Genomic DNA, 20,804 nt, shown 5'->3' on the forward strand with positions numbered 1-20,804 from the left:
CCAACCCAGGCGCCCCCTAGAGCATGTAACTCTTGATCTCAGGGTTGTTAGTTCAAGCCCCGTGTTCTACATAGAACTTACTTAGAAAAAAACAACCACCAAAAAAGAAAAAAGGAAAAAAAAAAAAAAAAACCCAGTCAACCAAACAAAATGAACAGAGATAGGGGCGAGAGAGTCTGTGTGTCTGGACTATCTCAGATTGGTTGCAAATAGCAAATAAAGATCCTGTGATAATATTATTATTGTCATTATTGATTTGAGTACCTTCAGTAATTAGAAGTCCAGATCTAATTGTTGATTGGGTAAATTAATTCTATCAGTACTGTAACCCTGCTGCATCCATGTTGTTTGGTGGTGTTTTATGGCTGTTGTTTGCATGGTTTTAATTTAAATTTGTTTGTTTAGCTCAGTATTCTCTAGTAATGGTGTTCTTTATGTAACATAAAATATGGTAGCAAAGAAGATTGATGTTCCATAATGAATTAAAGTGAGCCTTTGTGATAAACCCTTACCTTGATTTAAAAATAAAATATGACTTAATTTGATTTAAAGATACAGTTTTTATACAACGGATTTTAAAATGACAGCTTTCCTCTTCAGATTATTACTCACCAGTTTGCCAGATAATCCTTTATATATCACTGCTTTGCTTTTTGTAAAAGACACACTTTAGTCTGAAGTTTATAAATAATCAGGGCTATGTAGAAGAATCAAAAGTAGAACTTTTTAGATTGTATAATTGTATGATTGTATTCTGAAAATAGCCTTAAGAAGTAATATATAAATAACTAAAAATGAAATAATTAAACCGGGAAGATACTCATAGCAAATATGATGGATAAACAGTGAATACTAATATATAATTAATACAGGGCAATATAAGAAAAAGATAAGGGAGTAAAATTATTTAGAGATTCTCAAAAAGAAATACAGCTAGTAAAAAAATAGTTATTTAGCTTCATCATTTAAAAATCCTATCAAACCATCCATAAGAACATACTTCTTCTAGCAGCATATAAAATGTTGAAAACAGAGATAATATCCAGTGCTATCTATGGTTAAGTGACTCTTGTAGGTTACTGAAAAAAAAAATGTACAAAGTGGTAGAGTCATTTTGTAAACTAGTTTGATAATTTGTATCAATAATCTTAAAAGTATAACTTTGAGTCAATTCTTTCTTTATTTCCCAAGGGAATAATTCTAGATATTACAGATTTTATATGTATTTATGATAAATAATTACTCCATCCTAGGTAAATGGTTAAATAATTTTTGGTTCATTTATTTGGTGAAATATTGGTCAGGTATCAAAAATTGCTATTTATAAGGACTATAATAGGATGGGGTGAATGCTTATAACATTAAGTTAATAAAGAACACATGGTAAACAAGTGTTAATTACAAATAAAAATAAGAACTCATGGGCATATTAAAAAAGAAACAACTCATGGGCATATTAAAAAGGAGGATAAGGGGCGCCTGGTTGGCTCAGTCGGTTAAGCGTCCGACTTCAGCTCAGGTCACGATCTCACGGTCCGTGAGTTCGAGCCCCACGTCGGGCTCTGTGCTGACCGCTCAGAGCCTGGAGCCTTCAGATTCTGTGTCTCCCTCTCTCTCTGCCCCTCCCCTGTTCATGCTCTGTCTCTCTCTGTCTCAAAAATAAATAAACGTTAAAAAAAAAAATTTAAAAAGGAGGATAAGATTTTAAAGGAATATAGTAGACTTTAATTTTCAATTTTAAGCCCAACCAGGATTTTAAGTATTTTAGGAACATCTGAAGGTTGCTTGAAATTTCTCGGAGGCACATATCTGAATTGTGCTCTTTGCAAAGTTGGTGTGTAGGAGGGAGTCACTTGCATTGGTAAGTGACTATAGCCAGCTGCCCAGTTCCTGTATGTCAGTTTTTGCTTTTTTTTGCTGTTTCTCAGATAAACATCCAGGGGGAGGATGTATGCTATTTTGGTGCTACTTGAGAATTTGAAGATTCTTAAATTTCTCATACATGATCATGTATATTCCAATGATCCACTTGGCTCTTGTGGCCTCTATGTTGTGAGGTTATATAATTACCCACCTTTTGAAATGTTTTTCCAGTTTCCAAAAAATCTTTCATGAGCATATTTTTAAAAGGAAAATACAAGACTTTATCCAGTTACCAGTTACTAATCCAAGCATTAAACTCTTCACATACAGTATCTTTTGTTTTTCTTACAGTGTCGCATCTTCTGTTAATCCCATCCAGACTTTGTCCTTTTTATCTCTAGAACTTCAGTTTTTTTATTACCTGATCCATGTCTTTACTAACATGTTCATTCTTTTCTCCTTTTGAACATATGAAATACAGTTATAACTGTTGTGATGTCCTTGTTTATAATACCGTAATCTGTGCCAGTGCTTCATACTTATTTAATATTTGATGGAAAAATATAAAAGGCAAAACCACATTTTTAATCTGTGTAGGCTACCAATACTTCCCACCAAGTTTAAGAATTAGAATATTATAAGCATGTTGTATTCCCTGTCTCTCCTAACTTTTCTAAATGTTGTTAATGTTTGTATGTGTTCCTAAATCATATATTGCATAATCTTGCATGTCTTCATATAAATCACCTCTTGCTGTGTGTATTTTTCTAAAACTTCTTCTTCCTTAATAATACGTACTGATGTACACATCAATATTGATGTGTATACCCATCATTATTTATTTTTACTCCTCTACAGTAGTATTTTGAGTGAATGCTATGTTATACTTATCTCTTCTCCCGTTGATGGTCATTTTGGTTGTTGTCATCTTTGTTTTCTTTTTAACAATGCTGTTAGGAACGTTGTACAGGTCTTCCATTTGTACATACATAAGAATTTCTCTGGGTTATGTGCCTACAAACTATATATTTTGGTCATACAGTATTTGTATGGAATCTTATTAGATTATCCCATAAGCAGAATCATTGATTTAAAGGATAAGAATTCTGTTATTCTCTTAGGCTAGCCACCTTATTTTAATTCTTTAAATTATTTTTCTTTATTTCCCATTTACTCTTTAATTTAGTTTTATTTGTTATGAAAATTATACGTGCATAACGTACTCAAATAGTTGTACAAGATTTGTTATTAAAATGCAGCAATCCGCTGCCCCATTTACTTTTCCCCAGAGACAGCCATTCTAACATTTTTGCTGATTCCTTTGGTATTTACATCCATATCTCTAACTAATCTGTCCATATTTCTACTGGTTAATTTGTTAAAAGCTTCTTTGGCTTCCTACAAAGAAGCATGAAGATTTAGCCTCTTTCATTTCTCCTGATTTTGAGCACCATCCCAGCTTTACACATGAACTCTTCCCCCATCTCTTTTTTTCCAAATCAATAATTTAGTGCTAACATTGTTATGAATAGTAAATGCAGAACCGAATCATGTACCAAACTGTAATTACCCTTCTTTTTGTTTCTTTTAAACAAAGGAGGATGATGGTAGAGGAAGAGGCAGTAAGGATTTTGGAATCAATAAGGAGGATTTGTGTTGCAAAATAGAAAGAGAAATTGTTAGCTAACAGGAAGCCATAGATTCCGTGAGTGGGAGAGGAACATGAGAACATTTATTCTGCCAGCCATGGGTAGTACCGATTAGAACACTGAAAGCCTGTTAAAATGACAAGCATATAACTTAGTAACAAATAATTTTTATGCCACTGAGATATTGGGTTAATCTTAAAACCAAAGAAATAAAAAGAAATGGGCAGTCCCAGGAAATAATATACGAATCAGTCACTGAAATCAAGTGACTGCCTGGGGTCAAAGCATATGAAGGTTGTTCTAAAGTTTTAGTATTTTAGACCAGGACAATGATAGTAGGGGAAACTAGAATTTATTTTTTAGTACCTTAAATATCAAAGAGTTGTGTACATTTGACAAAAAATTGTTTATGTTTATATTACCCATCCTCTTGCTATGTGTCAGGTGTTTTGGTTGAATTCCTTTTTCTCTAATATTAGGCTAAATTTATCTCAGTTTAATTAAACAAAGGATGAGCATTATCATTTCTTTTCTGTTCAAAATTAGTCTAATTGTTTCCTCACATGTGAAGGGATGATAAATATGTTAAATCCAAATGATCACTTTAGTTTCCTCATACATATTTTCATGCATGAATTCCAATAGGTATCAGTATTAAGTGGCTAGAAAGAGAATTCTGGCTGTGTAGTCCACATTTATTAAGGTTCACTTGTTAAACTGTGTTTAATGCTGGCATATTTCAAAATTTGGCATTTTAGCACCTTTTATATATTTTTAAAATTTTCCTCTTTTTATTAAACCAGAATATGAGTTTTTTTTTTAATGCTGTCATTGTTATAATCTGGCTTAATTTAATTCCATGAACAGTTAATTCTGATGTGATTTTTACATCTTTATCCTTTCAACGAGCAAATTCGAAGACTGTAGGAGGAATACTATATATCCTTTGAATGTAAGGTTTTCATTCTGAGGCTTCTGGGATTGTCCTGGATTGATCTAGTGAAAAGATTCAAGTCACACCTAGATTTGAATTGTTCTTTGCTGCCTAGTAGCCAGCTGAATTTCTTAATAATTTAATAATTTTAGCAAGGTTGTTTAGAATGTCACAAAAAATGTATGCATACATGAAAATAATAAAAAGACATTTTGTGTCCAATTTAATGCCCCCTACATATTATGTGTTGAAAAATTATAGTTATTTTTATTGGAATCATCTTCATCTTTTTGTCCTTGGCTCCAGTCCCTAGATGTGCTTTACAAAGAGCAGATGTAAAAAGATTTGAAACACTGATAGTGATTGTGTGCAACAGTTAATCAGGAGGGGAGAATTTAGTGTAATTTCTCTATTCTCCTGGGTAGGTGGATGGGGGGTGTTGCTACATTTTTTAACCTGTTGTCTCCACCCCCCCCCCATCACCCCAACCCCCGCCATTTGTACACTTACCTCTTTTGTGGAGTAATCGGTCAGGAAAATAATAGGGCTTTTGCTCCCTCCCAGCCAATAGAATCCTTTGTATTACAAATGTAGCATGTATTTTGGTTACTTTTTAGAACAACTCTAAATGTAGTGTGGATAAGCAGGGGATGGGGCAGTGGGAGAGGGAGGTGGTTAGATAATGTGTTGTTTACCTTAAAAAGGTGTTGGAATTAATAATTTATATTCTTTATCCCCTACTAGATGGTAGACTTTGCAAAGATATACAGTGTATTTACTTTTTCTTTTTGTTCCCACAACACCTGGCATAATACATTTTATCTTTATCTTTCAGTGGTTATAACTTTGTGCTTTTTCTTCCTGTCATAGAGTTTGATACTTTGGGTCAGAATTTAGGTCTGATTCATTTCTGTGGTGTTTGTGACTAATAAATGTTGATACCCAAATAAATGGTTTGAATGAATGATTTGAATTGTCTCCAGAGTGACAGATCAGCATTCACAAGAATAAAGCACTGTTTGGTTTTGTCTCTAGAGACATGTAACTGGAAGGAACCTTAGGGTTTATGTAGTCTAGCTTTTCATTTTTCAAATAAAGTAACTGGTACCAAAGATTGCAAGACTTAGATTCAAAACCATATATGGCAGAAATAGAATTAGAATCCAGCTATATCTCTTACTCATAGTGTCCTTTCCTTTATTTATTTATTTACTTATTTATTTTTTTTTTTCAGTATATGAAATTTATTGTCAAATTGGTTTCCATACAACACCCAGTGCTCATCCCAAAAGGTGCCCTCCTCAATACCCATCACCCACCCTCCCCTCCCTCCCACCCCCCATCAGCCCTCAGTTTGTTCTCAGTTTTTAAGAGTCTCTTATGCTTTGGCTCTCTCCCACTCTAACCTCTTTTTTTTTTTTTTTCTTTTTTCCTTCCCCTCCCCCATGGGTTTCTGTTAAGTTTCTCAGGATTCACATAAGAGTGAAAACATAGGGTATCTGTCTTTCTCTGTATGGCTTATTTCACTTAGCATCACACTCTCCAGTTCCATCCATGTTGCTACAAAGGGCCATATTTCGTTCTTTCTCATTCCCATGTAGTACTCCATTGTGTACATAAACCACAATTTCTTTTATTTATTTATTTATTTATTTATTTAATTTATTTTTTAATATATGAAATTTACTGTCAAATTGGTTTCCATACAACACCCAGTGCTCATCCCAAAAGGTGCCCTCCTCAATACCCATCACCCACCCTGCCCTCCCTCCCACCCCCCATCAACCCTCAGTTTGTTCTCAGTTTTTAATAGTCTCTTATGCTTTGGCTCTCTCCCACTCTAACCTCTTTTTTTTTTTTTTCCTTCCCCTCCCCCATGGGTTTCTGTTACGTTTCTCAGGATCCACATAAGAGTGAAACCATATGGTATCTGTCTTTCTCTGTATGGCTTACTTCACTTAGCATCACACTCTCCAGTTCCATCCACGTTGCTACAAAAGGCCATATTTCATTTTTTCTCATTGCCACGTAGTATTCCGTTGTGTATATAAACCACAATTTCTTTATCCATTCATCAGTTGATGGACATTTAGGCTCTTTCCATAATTTGGCTATTGTCGAGAGTGCTGCTATATAAACATTGGGGTACAAGTGCCCCTCTGCATCAGTGCTCCTGTATCCCTTGGGTAAATTCCTAGCAGTGCTATTGCTGGGTCATAGGGTAGGTCTATTTTTAATTTTCTGAGGAACCTCCACACTGCTTTCCAGAGCGGCTGCACCAGTTTGCATTCCCACCAACAGTGCAAGAGGGTTCCCGTTTCTCCACATCCTCTCCAGCATCTATAGTCTCCTGATTTCTTCATTTTGGCCACTCTGACTGGCGTGAGGTGATATCTGAGTGTGGTTTTGATTTGTATTTCCCTGATAAGGAGCGACGTTGAGCATCTTTTCATGTGCCTGTTGGCCATCCGGATGTCTTCTTTAGAGAAGTGTCTATTCATGTTTTCTGCCCATTTCTTCACTGGGTTATTTGTTTTTCGGGTGTGGAGTTTGGTGAGCTCTTTATAGATTTTGGATACTAGCCCTTTGTCTGATATGTCATTTGCGAATATCTTTTCCCATTCCGTTGGTTGCCTTTTAGTTTTGTTGGTTGTTTCCTTTGCTGTGCAGAAGCTTTTTATCTTCATGAGGTCCCAGTAGTTCATTTTTGCTTTTAATTCCCTTGCCTTTGGGGATGTGTCGAGTAAGAGATTGCTACGGCTGAGGTCAGAGAGGTCTTTTCTTGCTTTCTCCTCTAGGGTTTTGATGGTTTCCTGTCTCACATTCAGGTTCTTTATCCATTTTGAGTTTATTTTTGTGAATGGTGTGAGAAAGTGGTCTAGTTTCACTCTTCTGCATGTTGCTGTCCAGTTCTCCCAGCACCATTTGTTAAAGAGACTGTCTTTTTTCCATTGGATGTTCTTTCCTGCTTTGTCAAAGATGAGTTGGCCATACGTTTGTGGGTCTATTCTGGGGTTTCTATTCTATTCCATTGGTCTATGTGTCTGTTTTTGTGCCATCCTTTTTTTTTTAAACTTAATTATGATATTTTTCTTCCCTAGATAACAGAAAAAAAGCACACTGATAACCAGCTTGAAAAGAAAATAATACTTATATTCTATTGTTTGTATGTCTGTAGATTTTTAATTGACTTTTTCATGTTTTTAATGTTTATTTTTGAGAGAGAGAGAGAGAATATGAGACAGCGAGCATGAGTGGGGAGGGGCAGAGAGAGAGAGGGAGAGAGAGAATCCCAAGTAGGCTCTGTGCTTAAAACACAGACGTGAGGCTTGATCCTATCAACTGTAAGATCATGACCTGAGCGAGATCATGACCTGAGCCAAACTCATGACCTTGAGTTAGACATTAAATAGACTGAGCCGCTTAGGTGCCCCTCTATGTCTGTAGTTTGATTGTGTATTGTCTAGTAAGAATTTTTAGGGTAAACATAGCATTTCCTCGTTGATCATTATCATGACTGGGGTCAAATAGAGTTTCCTCAAAATTCTCTGAAAATTTTTAAAAATAAAAAATCAGAGTAGAAACATTTTATAATTATAATCCACCCTACATTTACACCTTAGATTGATATATAAAGTACTTTGGCATTTATTAGCTTATTTTGATTCTGATGATAGTCTTAAGAGTTATGTAGGGCATGACTTGTATATTGTTGGCATTTTACAGATGAAAAAATTGAGGCTCAATGAAGCTATGTCGTGTGACTGTGATCACCTAGTGAGTAAATTAGGAGTCAGATTCCTAAGCCCATAAATGTTTAAAGGTTTTTAAGACCCTATACACTGTGGTAAGCCAAAGTTTCTTTAGATATACACATTAAAAAAAAATGCTCATGGTTGAGGTCTGATTAGCAATAACAACTATTCAGCTGTCCTTTTATTTCATTTCCTTTTGTCATCTTGTGTAGAACTAACTGTATATACCGTGTTCAATCAGTAGATATTTGAGTGCTGCTAAGTGGTTAGTTAGCATTGTACTGGATGCTTTAATGTAATTTGTCCTAGGTAGTACATATGACTCTAAGTGAAAAATGATAGTTTGTAGGTGCTAGGAATATATTTTAATAAGACTTTAAAATTCAGTTCCAATTAAGAGTATTTAGTGAAAAACACATTTAATATTCTGTTGAGTAACTAGAAAACAAAGTAATACTCTATCTAAAGCAATTCAATTTTTTAGAAATAATTTATTTTGTTAAAATAGAAAATAGAGTTTTATGGGGTGCCTGGGTGGCTCAGTCAGTTAAGTGTCCGACTCTTGATGTCAGCTCAGGTCATGATCTCACTGTTCTTGAGACTGAGCGCCACATCTGCCTCCACACTGATAGCGCACAGCCTGCTTGAGATTCTCTCCCCCCCCTTCCCCTCCCCCATGCACGCACATGTGCACACTCTCAAAAATAAACTTAAAAAAATTGAAAATAGAGTTTTAGAACTGTGTCTAAGCTCCTTAATGAAATCTTGACCTTAAATTTTAGCACTTTAGTTACCTTAGATATGTCCAAGATTGAGTCAAAAAATAAAGGGCGCCTGGGTGGCTCAGTTGGTTAAGCGTCTGACTTCGGCACAGGTCATGATCTCATAGTTTACGAGTTTGAACCCCAAGTCGGGCACTGTGCTGACAGCTTGGAGCCTGGAGCCTGCTTCAGATTCTTTGGCGCCCCTCCCCCACTCGTGCTCACGCTGTCTCTCAAAAATAAATAAACGTTAAAAAAATTTAAAAAATATATAAATAATTTTCTCAAATTCTAAGTATGCAGAGACAACTATTATTAACATCTTGGTAGAGATCTTTTCATGCTTCTTGCTCTGTATATGTAATTCTATAAGTAGAATATAATTTTATAAATATAATATGTCTGATTCTATAAAGAGTTAATTGCGTAAATTTTTTTATTCAGTGATAGGAAAATACTTCAATGTAAGTTGCTATTAGGTCTGCATAATCATATAAACCTGCAGCATTGTAAGTGCTGGTTTGCTAAATTATTTTTATGATTTATTAATTTTTCAAATGGTGGATATTTGTTTCAAATATTTTGTTACTATAGAAAAACATTTAAAGCTGTCTTACAGCTTGAGAAATTTCTAAGATTATCAGGATGTTTCTTTATAATTAAATTTGACACTAATTTTTATGTAATGTGTTGACATTATTTAGAATTTACTATAATCATAATTTCTACTCTTGCTTTACCAACTCATTCTTAACTTAGAACATTTTGCTTCAGAGTAAAGTTTCTTTATTTAAAAAATAGAAAATGTTTGGGTAACTGTATTTTTTTTTAAATATAGATTTTGAAAGTGAATAGTGTTCAGCAAATCTATAATATTTTGAAGAAGTGAGACATGATATTTCAATACCTTGATATTCAATATTGAAATACTTAGATGTGTGTGTATGTTTTTAATAGATTACCTTTCTCAAGGAATCGATCTTTCTGGAATAGAAGTAATAGAAAATGATCTACTTTTTATTGCAAGAGCTCGACTTGAAGTGGAAAATCAAGCTAAGCGCCTACTGGAACAGGGTGTGGAGACCCAGGTAATGAAAGTAATACCACTTTTTTAATGTGAAAAATATGTCATAGAATTGATGAAGATTTGATTTTGAGGTTAAAAAACTAATCTGTGTCCTCATCCCTGAGGAACTGTGTCTACAGCTTGCATTGGAGAATAGGGTCTAAAGTAAGTACAGGGAAAATGTATTTATTAATACCTATTTATTTCATTCTAAAAATAGACTAAGATTTCTGGTATGTAATATATATGAGATATAGTTTCTGTAATGTATATATGTAGATAGAGAGTTAATACCTGTTGAATATGCTTATTTTGTCTGAGGAACTGTTACGTAATTAAGCCTTTCAGCAACCCAGTAAGGTAGGTATTACTATTTCCATTTTACAAATGAGGAAACTGAGAGCTTAAATAATTTGTCCAAGATCACACAGCTAACACATGGTATTGTTTGGAACATAGACCACTCTAACCCCAGAACCTTGCACCATTAATAGTCAATGTGCTATAGTTAAGAAAAAAAAAAAAAGTAATTTGACTTGAGATTTCTCCAAAGGTGTCATTTTCCTGATGCTTAATGTTCTGAAACCCAAAGGTATTGATGTAGTTGAATCAGCAAATTAGATGTAAATCTCATTCGTTCTACATTTGTATTGCATTGCACCCAGACGTTTTCTCCATTTGTATTGGATCCAAATACAATTATTAGTGTCTATTTTTTACTCACATCTTTTAAACCAGGAATTTGTTTTGTGCATTTATATTGTACAAAAATAATCTTATAAAGATTCTTTAAGTAGTCTCTAAGTCAGAAAGGTACTTATTTGACTTCTGATTCTTCATTTATAATTCAAAAAGCGTAACTGAATGTCTGTTACCGTTTTAAATAAATTTTTTATTATCTGCATAATGAAAAGTGAACAAATGATCTGTACATACAGAATGAAATGCCACATACACATAAGGAGTGAAGTAGCACAGTGTGAACACATCTATGCAATACAGACCCAGGGCAAGAAGTAGGAAATTCCCTGTGCTCCTGGTCACTGCTCTCCTTTCCCAGAAGCCACCATGATTGCAGCTTCTAATACTGGAGCTTGGTTTTACCTCCTGTCAGTTGTTCTAACTTCAGATCTATGAAGATAACACAGTTCTACTATTAAAAAATAAGGTACTTGTGTACATCAAATTAGAGAAGATACCTTTTCAAAGAAATATTCAGGGAATTCCAAGTCAACTTTGATTTAAGGTGACTATTTGTATAGAAAATTGATGTCACCTGGCTCATTTAGTTGTGAGAAAGGTAGCAATTAACTTTTCAGAAAGTGCAGTATCACAAGCCTTTTGTATTCATCTAATGTCCATATTGTCACTACCTCAGAGATTTCAAGTTTTATATATAACTACTGTTTAAAATTTTTCCTGTGAAGTTCTATTGCTATATATGTATGTGTGTGTATATGCTTATATCTTTAATTTATGCAACCCTTAATATTTTATTATATTTCAGAGTTGTGGGAATGAAAGCAAAAATGGTTGAAAAGAAGCATTACTAAAGTTTGTTGAACAAAAATATTTTGCAGTAGGGGTGGGTGATTTTAACATGTTACAAAGGAATGGCTACTTAAAAAACAAACAAAATTAAACAAAGGAATGGCTACTTTTAAAGGTTTATTTTTTTAACATAAGCTCATATATTTTAAAAGCAGGAAAGTCTTTTCTAGGATAATTGTTCCTAATTAAACTTGATTTTAGATATGTTATTGTTTTGTGTACATTGTGCAGTTGTTGAATTTGACTTTCCATCAGTTTTTAAATCATATTAAAATTAAAGTAGAAGTGATAAAATTTTAGGAAATTAATATCCTTAAATGTTAGCAGTGTTATGTATTTGGATTGTACACAGTCAAAAGATGATTAAAGTAGATAGATAACTTGTTATTTAGCTAATGGCCTATGTCTAATCAATAAGATTAAGTTAGAAAGATAAGGAAGAAAAAAATACATAAAAATACTGTGTGTCTACACAAGTAGATGTGGAACGATCTGCGTGGATCTGAGGAGAACAGGGACCAGGGAGCTATAATTTTGTATGTCTCAGTGTGGTTTGGAGGGGGGCAGATTCTGCTCAATGGATGGGAATATCGTCTCCCTGTTAGGCTGTATGGATTATGTTAGCAGAGTTTGTCGTTTGCTGGTATCATCCAACTTGTTTGTCTTGTTTAGATTCCATAAGTATAAAGTAACTAACCTGAATATAATTGGGCTTCGTACATAATTTTCATAAAGGGAGAAAATGTACTGATCTGCCAGTAGTAACATTCTGGTTCACTTTGCAATTTATACAATATTTCTCATGTGTAAATTGACACTGGTGTTCATAACCTCATTTATTTTTGAATTCAGTCATGTGTGTGTGTCTCTCTCTCGGACCTGAGTCCTCTGGGTTATTTTTACAGTGTTAGCTTTCTGGCTTGGCAGAGCTCAGAAGATTAAACCCTCATCAATAATGATGCTACTGAGATAATGTTTCTTGGGAAGCAGGGTGTCTCAGTGGAAGGAGTTTGTTTGGAGCCCCCCCTCCTTTCCTTTTAGAAAGCAACAAGACAGAGGTATCATCCAGCTGTGTCAGCAGGCAGTTCAGGAATTCAGAAAGAAACTAACCTTTATTGAATGCATATTCTTTGCCAGGATTTGTGTTAGTCACTTTACATTTGTTATTTCAGTCACGGTAACAAATGTGTGAGGAAGATGCAATTATCCACTTTTGATAGTTAAGGAAACAAAGCCCTGGAAAGGTTAGGAAATTAGCTCAAGATTACACAGCTAGCAAGTGATAGAGACATAGTCTGGAATGCCTGCTTTCCACCTTGCTTTATTAAGAGCAAGCAGTTTATTCTAATTTTGTTAAATAATCGTATTTTAAATTTTTTGACAATTTGTGAAGCAGTTTACATTGAAAAAGGAATTTTTATAGCCTAAAAATTTCTTTGGGAAGTCTCCATGTGATGACTAATTAAACCAGTTCTTCTGTATTCTTCAGAATTTTTATGTTTCTCTGGCCAACTTTATTTTCCTATTATCTGACATTAGTGTTTCAGGCCATCAGTCTTCCCCACCTCACCCCATTCTACAGTTTACCTTGAGCAGATGCCCTTAATTTCTACTTTGTACAGGCACCTTTTGCACCACCTGTGGTGTGGGTACTGTTTCTTAGGAACCTTATCTCCTCGTATTTCCAGCTCTCCTTTCTGTTTTTATCCTCTCCCTTGTGCTCTTTTCCTTGTCATCAGCATTTCAACACGAATGCTTGCTGCCAGTGTCCCCTGTGTTCTCTGCTCTTGAGGGTCACACACTTGCTTTTAGTCCTTCATGTGCTTGCCTGCCTGCCTGCCTTCTTTAGGGCTTTCATGTTCCTTTTATGCCTGGAATACTCCTTCCACTTCCCATTAAAACAGATGCTGCAGCTTATATCTATTTTATTCTCAAATCTTATTCTCCCATTTGTCAGACATCATTGAAATAGTTAAACATACCATTAATATTTATTGTAAATAGACTAAAAGAATGGCAGCATTTTAATTTGAAGTACTATTGCATTCATGAAATATTGCTCACTTACTGGTTTATAAGCTTATAACATAAACAGAGATTTTCAACAAATAAGGAACTTGAAAAATTACATGTCACCGATTGCATTTAATAATCAACTTCTGACATTGGGTTTCTCAAAAATGTTGGTGACATTTTTTTGAGTATGTAGTTGATGGCTACCATTTTCAGTCTCAGTTAATTGTAAAACTTAACTTTATTAAAAGAAAGAAAGTGCATTTTCTTTTCCAAAACCAAAATGTTCATAAAGATAGATAATTTTGCTTTGATCATTACTGTTTTTTCTAGTTAATTGCTTAAATGTGCTGTTTTCATTTGTAGATTTTAAATAGCTTTGTAGTATCATAAAGACTCTACTACAGTAGTTAAAAGTTTCTGTTTTTGAAGCTTAAACTAAATGGCTACTTAGATAATACTGAGAAACTGTTGTGTCTTCCTACATGAAAAATACGGAAGTAGACTGCCCTCACAAAAGCCGTATTATTTCTATATGGAAAAGATGCATAGTGGTATCACTACCATTTTCTTCACTAAAGGTTTGGAAGGATTGATGACTTGGTGTGCATCCTCTGGTGAAGCATACCATATCAGCACAATACAAAAAAATATTCTTTACTTCACGTGGCCGTCTTTGTCACAAGCGTGGGGCTACACATGGCCTCCATCTACAGCTCTTCGTTGACTCCTATTTCTCTCTCTTTGCTACTGATCCTTAGAATCTTTCACTGACAGAAGCCAGACAAAGAAAGAGAACCTTATGATATTTTCAGGATTGCAACAGATTCATTACCTCAAGCTGTAACTAGCTTTCAAAAATAGGTGACAGAGATTTTGATCTGGACGAGTTCCTGCATCACCATAGATACCAGGCCTCCACAGTGAAACGATGACATTTTAATTAGAAAGACGGCTTTAACTTGTGAATTAGAAGCTTTCTCAGTAAACAAGTGCAGGACTTTCTGAGGGTCTAGGATGGGGGAAGATGTACTTGCTTGTCTTTAAAAGTCATCAGGGAGAGGGTCTCTGTGATCTGTTCTTTCACAGCTCAGTACTTGGGTATAATCTCCCTATGGTAATTGTTGTCAGTGCTAGGAAGAAAATGTCTGTGAACCTGCCTTTTTCCCTGGGGCAGAAAACCTCCTTGATCCTTGATCAAGCCCAGGATTCTGGTGCTTACCAGTTGACAGCTAAAAGTAGATCACAACAGCATGATCTTGACAGACTTTCTAAGATGACAGTGTAGAATTAAAGTTGAGTAGATAAATGTCTACATAGCACACAGTAAGTGCTTATATTGTGAACTTTGTGCTTTTGTAAAAAGAATTTTGTAAAATTCTCCATGCTTCTAGCATAGAGAGGGTACCAATTCAAGTGCATTGTGTTCAAGATCTATAGAAGTTAAACATTTCCTAAGCTTCAAAAACACTGGCAAAGTTGAACAATGAAAACGTGACTCTTTTTGTAGCTAATTATGGTAGTTTAGTATGCAACACTTCTTTTGTGATCTTTTTCTTTTTTATGAGCCTGGCAAACACCAATAGTAGACTCAGTGTCAGTTAATTTGTCAAGCTGATATCTGCTTTCAGAGGTCTACTTTTCTTTCCTTGGCTGCTGGAAGTTTTCCTGGCTGGTCCCATGAATTGTAGGACAGATCTCACCTTTTGCATGTTTCGTCCCAATGTAGTTTTTGTTATTTTTCCATTTGCTAAGTATAGAGTGTCAATAATTTTTCAACTCTTGTTGAAGCATTATTTTATTTATTTTTAAAATTGAATTGACATACCATATCCTATTAATTTCATCTGTACATCATAGTGATTCAGTATTTTTAAATGTTATAAAATGGTCACCGTAAGTGTAGTTACTGTGACCATACAAAGTTATTACAGTGTTACTGACTATATTTCCTATGCTGTACATTACATCCCCATGACTTCATTATTTTATAACTGGGAGTTTATACTTCTTGATCTCCTTCACCTACTTCACCTGCCCCTCAATCCCTCTCTCATCTGGTAACCAACAGTTTGTTTCCTGCATCTGTAAAACTGTTTCTGTTTTGTTTTGTTTTTTTTAGGTTCCACATATAAGTGAAACCATGTGGTATTTGTTTTTCTGTTTCTGACATTTCACATAAGGTCCATCCATGTTGTAAAAAATGGCAAGAATTTTTTTTTTTTAGCTTTTTATTTTATTTATTTTGTTAAAGTAAGCTCTATGCCCAATGTGGAGGTGGAACTCCTGACCCAAAGTGCTGTTCTGACTAAGCCAGTCAGGCACCTCAGATTTCATTCTTTTTTATGGCTATTCCATCATATATATATACCACATCTTTTTAATGTGTTCCTCTCAGTGGACACTTAGATTCCTGTCGTATCTTGGCTGTTGCAAATAACGCTACAGTGAACATAAGGGTGCGTATTTCTCTTCAAAGTATTTTTACAGTGGAGAACGGAGTCTGAAGTTTGAGGTCAGCACGTGGTGGTCCTCCTGCAAGTAAGCAGGGCAGAGACCTGGGAGTGGACCTTGAGGCTTGAGGATCCCTTGGGTTGCACAGGAGAAGCATTTCCCCTGCTTGGAGTGCATTTGGTAGAGGTGGTACAGCTCTCTGTGGGCAAAAGACCTGGTGAGCACCATCAAGCTACCACATTCACCAGTATGGGAACAAAGACACCTGCTAAGTACAGCAAACCCTGGTGTTGGTTGTGTGTTGCAATTCACCATAAACTCTGAACCGCTGCTGCTTTGCCGGCAGCATGAGTATTTCCTGGGACAAGCAGGCCCTGGCCACAGAGCTGCGACACTGTGGGTCTATATAGATGCCCAGAAGATCACTGTGGGTCTGCACTGCAGGGGTCTGAAGTATGGGGTTTTGAAACATAGCCGGACCTGAGATAAAATCCCAGAGAGAGGTGCCGCCTGGTAGACAGACAGCTCGGACACAGACAGAGAAGGCAGGGAGCTGTCAGAAACAGGAGACACCGGAGGGGTGACTTATTGCATGTCTGTGAGGGCGTGAACTTCCTGCTCTGGAGACGAGAGCAGGGTGAAGCCATTTTCACCATTAGCCCACCAACACTGATCAACCCCCACTAGGCTAAACAGCACCACCAAGTGGAGAATGGCGCTGTTACACCAGCCCCCACCCCTCGCCATGCCCTCCAGGCACATCTCCACTAGGGCAAGTCTGCCTTAGAATCTGAGCAGCAGGCCCCTCCCCCAGAAGACCAGCTGGAATCACTTCCAGGAGTTTAGTCCACTGGCCACAGACTGCTGCAAACTTTCAGCTCTAGGGGAAACTGGATCTAACTTCATTTAGGTTGTTGTTGTTGTTCATTTGTTCATTTTTGGTGTTGGCTTCTGTTTTTGTTGTTGTTCTTTTGTTCTTGGATACAGAAAAAGCAACTTATTTTATTTAAAAAAATTTTTTTTCTCTCTTCTTTTTCTCTTTTTGCTTTTTTCTATCAAGCTTCTCTTGACAAGCAGACCAAAACACACCTAGGATCCACCTTCCTTTAATTGAATAAAAAAATATTTTTTTTAAGTTTATTTATTTTGAGAGAGAGCGCAGTAGGGGAGGAGCAGAGAGAGATGGGGACAGAGAATCCAAAGCAGTCTTTGGTGCTGACAGCAGAGAGCCTGATGCAGGGCTTCAACTGATGAACCATGAAATCATGACATGAGCTGAAGTCAGATGCTTACCCCACTGAGCCACCCAGGTGCCTCAGTTTTTTTTTTTAATTTTAATTTTTATTTCATTCTATTATTGTTACTGCTTTTTCTTTTTCACTTAAAATGACAAGATGGAGAAATTCACCTCAAAGGAGAGAAAAGGAAGAAATGATGGCCAAGGATTTAATCAATGCAGATATAAGTGAGATGTCTGAACTAGAATTGAGAACAGTGATTATAAGAATACTAGCTGGGCTTGAAAAAAGCTTAGAAGACACCAGAGAATCCCTTTCTGTAGAGATAAAAGGACAAAAATCTAGTCAGGCTGAAATTAAAAATGCTTTAATTGAAATTCAAACCCAAATGGAGGCCATAAACACAAGGATGGATGAGGCAGAGGAAGAAATTAGCAATATAGAAGATACAATTATGGAGAATAATGAAGCTGAAAAGGAGGGAAACAAAATTCAGGGATCAGGAAGGAGGACTTAGGAAAGTCAGAGATTTATTAAAACATAATAACATTTGTATCATAGGAGTCCCAGAAGATGAAGATAGAGAAAAAGGGGCAGAAGGTTTATGTGAGCAAATTATAGCTGTAAACTTCCTTAATATGGGGAAGACACATCAAAATCTGGAAAGCACAGAGAACTCCCATTAAATTCAACAAAAGCTAGCCATCACCAAGACATATCATAGTCAAACTCACAAAATACACAGGCAAGGAAAAAGTCCTGAAAGCAAGGGGAAAAAAAAGTTCTTTTCTACAAGGGAAGACAAATCAAGTTTGCATCTGATTTGTCCACAGAAACTTGGCAGACCAGAAAGGAGTACCGAGATATATTCACCATGCTGAATAGGAAAAATATGCAGCCAAGATTACTGTATCCAGCAAGACTGTCATTCGAAATAGAAGGAGAGAGAAAGAGCTTCCCAGGCAAACAAAAACTAAAGAAGTTTCTGGCCACTAAACCAGCCCTACAAGAAATTTTAAGGGGTATTCTTTGAGAGGAGGGAAAAAAAAACCATAAGCAACAAAGACTAGAAAGGACAAGAGACCATAACCAGAAACACCAACTCTACAGGTAACAGTGGCACTAAATTCGTATCTTTCAGTAATCACTCTGAATGTGAATGGACTAAATGCTCCAATCAAAAGACATGGGGTATCAGAATGGATGAAAAAAACAAGATCTACCTATATGCTGCCTAAAAGAGACTCATTTTTGACCTAAAGACACCTACAGATTAAAGTTGAAGGGATGGAGAACCATTTATCATGCTCAGGGACATCAAAGGAAAGCTGGAGTAGCCAGCCATACTTATATCAGACAAACTAGATTTGAAAACAGAATCTGTAATAAGAGATGAAGAAGGGCATTATATCATAATTGAGGGTTCTCTCCATCAAGAAGATCTAAAAATTGTAAATGTTTATGCTCCAACTTGGAAGTGCCCAAATATATATATCAATTAATAACAAACATAAGGAAACTCATTGATAATAATACAATAATAGTAGGGGATTTAACACCTCACTTAAAACAATGGACAGATCACTTAAGCTGAAAATCAACAAGGAAACAACAGCTTTGAATGACACACTAGACCAGATGGACTTAACAGTTATTTTCAGAACATTTCATCCTAAAGCAGAATACACATTCTTCTCAGGTGCACATGGAACATTGTCCAGAATAGATCATATTACTAGGTCACAAATCATCCCTCAGGTGGTACAAAAAGATCAAGATCATGTCATACATATTTTCACATCACAACGATTGAAGTCAACTGCAAGAAAAAAAAATTGGAAAGCCCTCAAATACATGGAGGTAAAAGAATATTCTACTAAAGAATTAATGGGTTAGCCAGGAAATTAAAGAAGAAATAAAAAAATATACGGAAGCAAATGAAAATGAAAACATGACAGTCCAAACCTTTTGGGATGCAGCAAGGTTAGTCCTAAGAGGGAAGTATATTGCAATTTAGGCTGATATAAAGAACTAAGAAAGGTTCCCAATACACAGCCTAACATTACCTAAAGGAGCTAGGAAAGGAATAGCAAATACACCCTAAAGCCAGCAGAAGAAGGGAAATAATAAAGATAAGAGCAAAAATGATATAGAAACAAACAAACAAAACCCAGTAGAACAGATCAACAAAACTAAGAGCTGATTCTTTGAAAGAATTAGCAAAATGGATAAATCCCTAGCCAGACTTACCAAAAAGAAAAGAGGAAGGACCTAAATAGACAAAAATCATGAATGATAAAGGAGACATTATAACCAGTACCACAAAAAGAGACAATTATAAGAGAATACCATGAAGAATTATATGCCAACAAACTGGGCAATCTGGAAGAAATGGACAAATTCCTAGATACTTCCGTACTACCAAAACTCAAATGGGAAGAAATAGAATATTTGAACAGACCAATAACCAGCAAAGAAATTGAATCAGTAATTAAAAATCTCCCAACAAGCAAGAGTCCTGGGCTAGATGGCTTCCCAAGGGAATTTCCTCAGACATTTAAAGAAGAGTTAATACCTATTCTTCTCAAGCTGTTCCAAAAAATAGGAGTAGAAAGAAGACTTCCAAACTCATTCTATGAAGCCAGCATTACCTTAATTCCAAAACCAGAGAGCCTAGTAAACAAAATTACAAGCCAGTATCCCTGATGAACATGGATGCAGAAATTCTCAAGATACTAGCAAATCAAATTCAACAGTACATTAAAAGAATTATTCACCATGATCAAGTGGGGTTTATTCCTGGGCTGCAAAACTGGTTGAATATTCACAAATCAATCAAGATGAATACACTACATTAATAAAAGATAAGAACCATATGATACTTTCCATAGATGCAGAAAAAACATTCGACAAAATAAAGCATCCATTCTTGATAAAAACTCTCAATAAAGTAGGCATGGATTGAACATACCTCAACATCATAAAGACCATATACAAAAGAGCCACAGCTAATATCTTCAATGAGGAAAATCTGTGAGCCTTTCCCTATGGTCAGGAACAAGACAAGGGCGTCCTCTCTCACCGTTACTATTTAGCATAGTACTAGAAGTCTTTAGACTCAGACATTAGGCAACAAAAAGAAATAAAAGGCATCCATATTGTCAAGGAAGAAGTCAAACTTTCACTGTTTGCAGATGACATGATACTTTAGGTAGAAAACCTGAAAGACTCCACCAAAAAAATTGATAGAACTAATACATGAGTTCAGCAAAGTCACAGCATATAAAATCAACATGCAGAAATTTCTATACACTAATAAAGCAGCAGAAAAAGAAATGAAGGAATCAGTCCCATTTGCAATTGCATTAAAAACAGTAAGATACCTAGGAATAAAGCTAATTGAAGATCTATAAACTGAAACTATAGAAAACTATGAACTATAGAACACTTATGAAAGAAATTGAAGAGGACACAAAGAAATGGAAAAGTATTCCATGCTTATGGATTGGATGAACAAACA

General features: G+C 35.6%; 1 protein-coding gene across 2 annotated transcripts in view; it reads left to right on the forward strand.

The window, feature by feature from the left end:
• Window positions 1–20,804, forward strand: part of COG5 (component of oligomeric golgi complex 5) — a 317,370-nt gene that overhangs the window by 139,007 nt on the left and 157,559 nt on the right. For both annotated transcript variants that reach the window (XM_049642772.1, XM_049642771.1), the window contains exon 7: window positions 9,920–10,050. In XM_049642772.1, the coding sequence (XP_049498729.1) occupies window positions 9,920–10,050 (131 nt within the window). The remainder of the gene's footprint in view (window positions 1–9,919; window positions 10,051–20,804) is intronic.

The sequence above is a fragment of the Panthera uncia genome, chromosome A2 (genome assembly GCF_023721935.1).
Source record: "Panthera uncia isolate 11264 chromosome A2, Puncia_PCG_1.0, whole genome shotgun sequence".
NCBI lineage: Eukaryota > Metazoa > Chordata > Mammalia > Carnivora > Felidae > Panthera > Panthera uncia.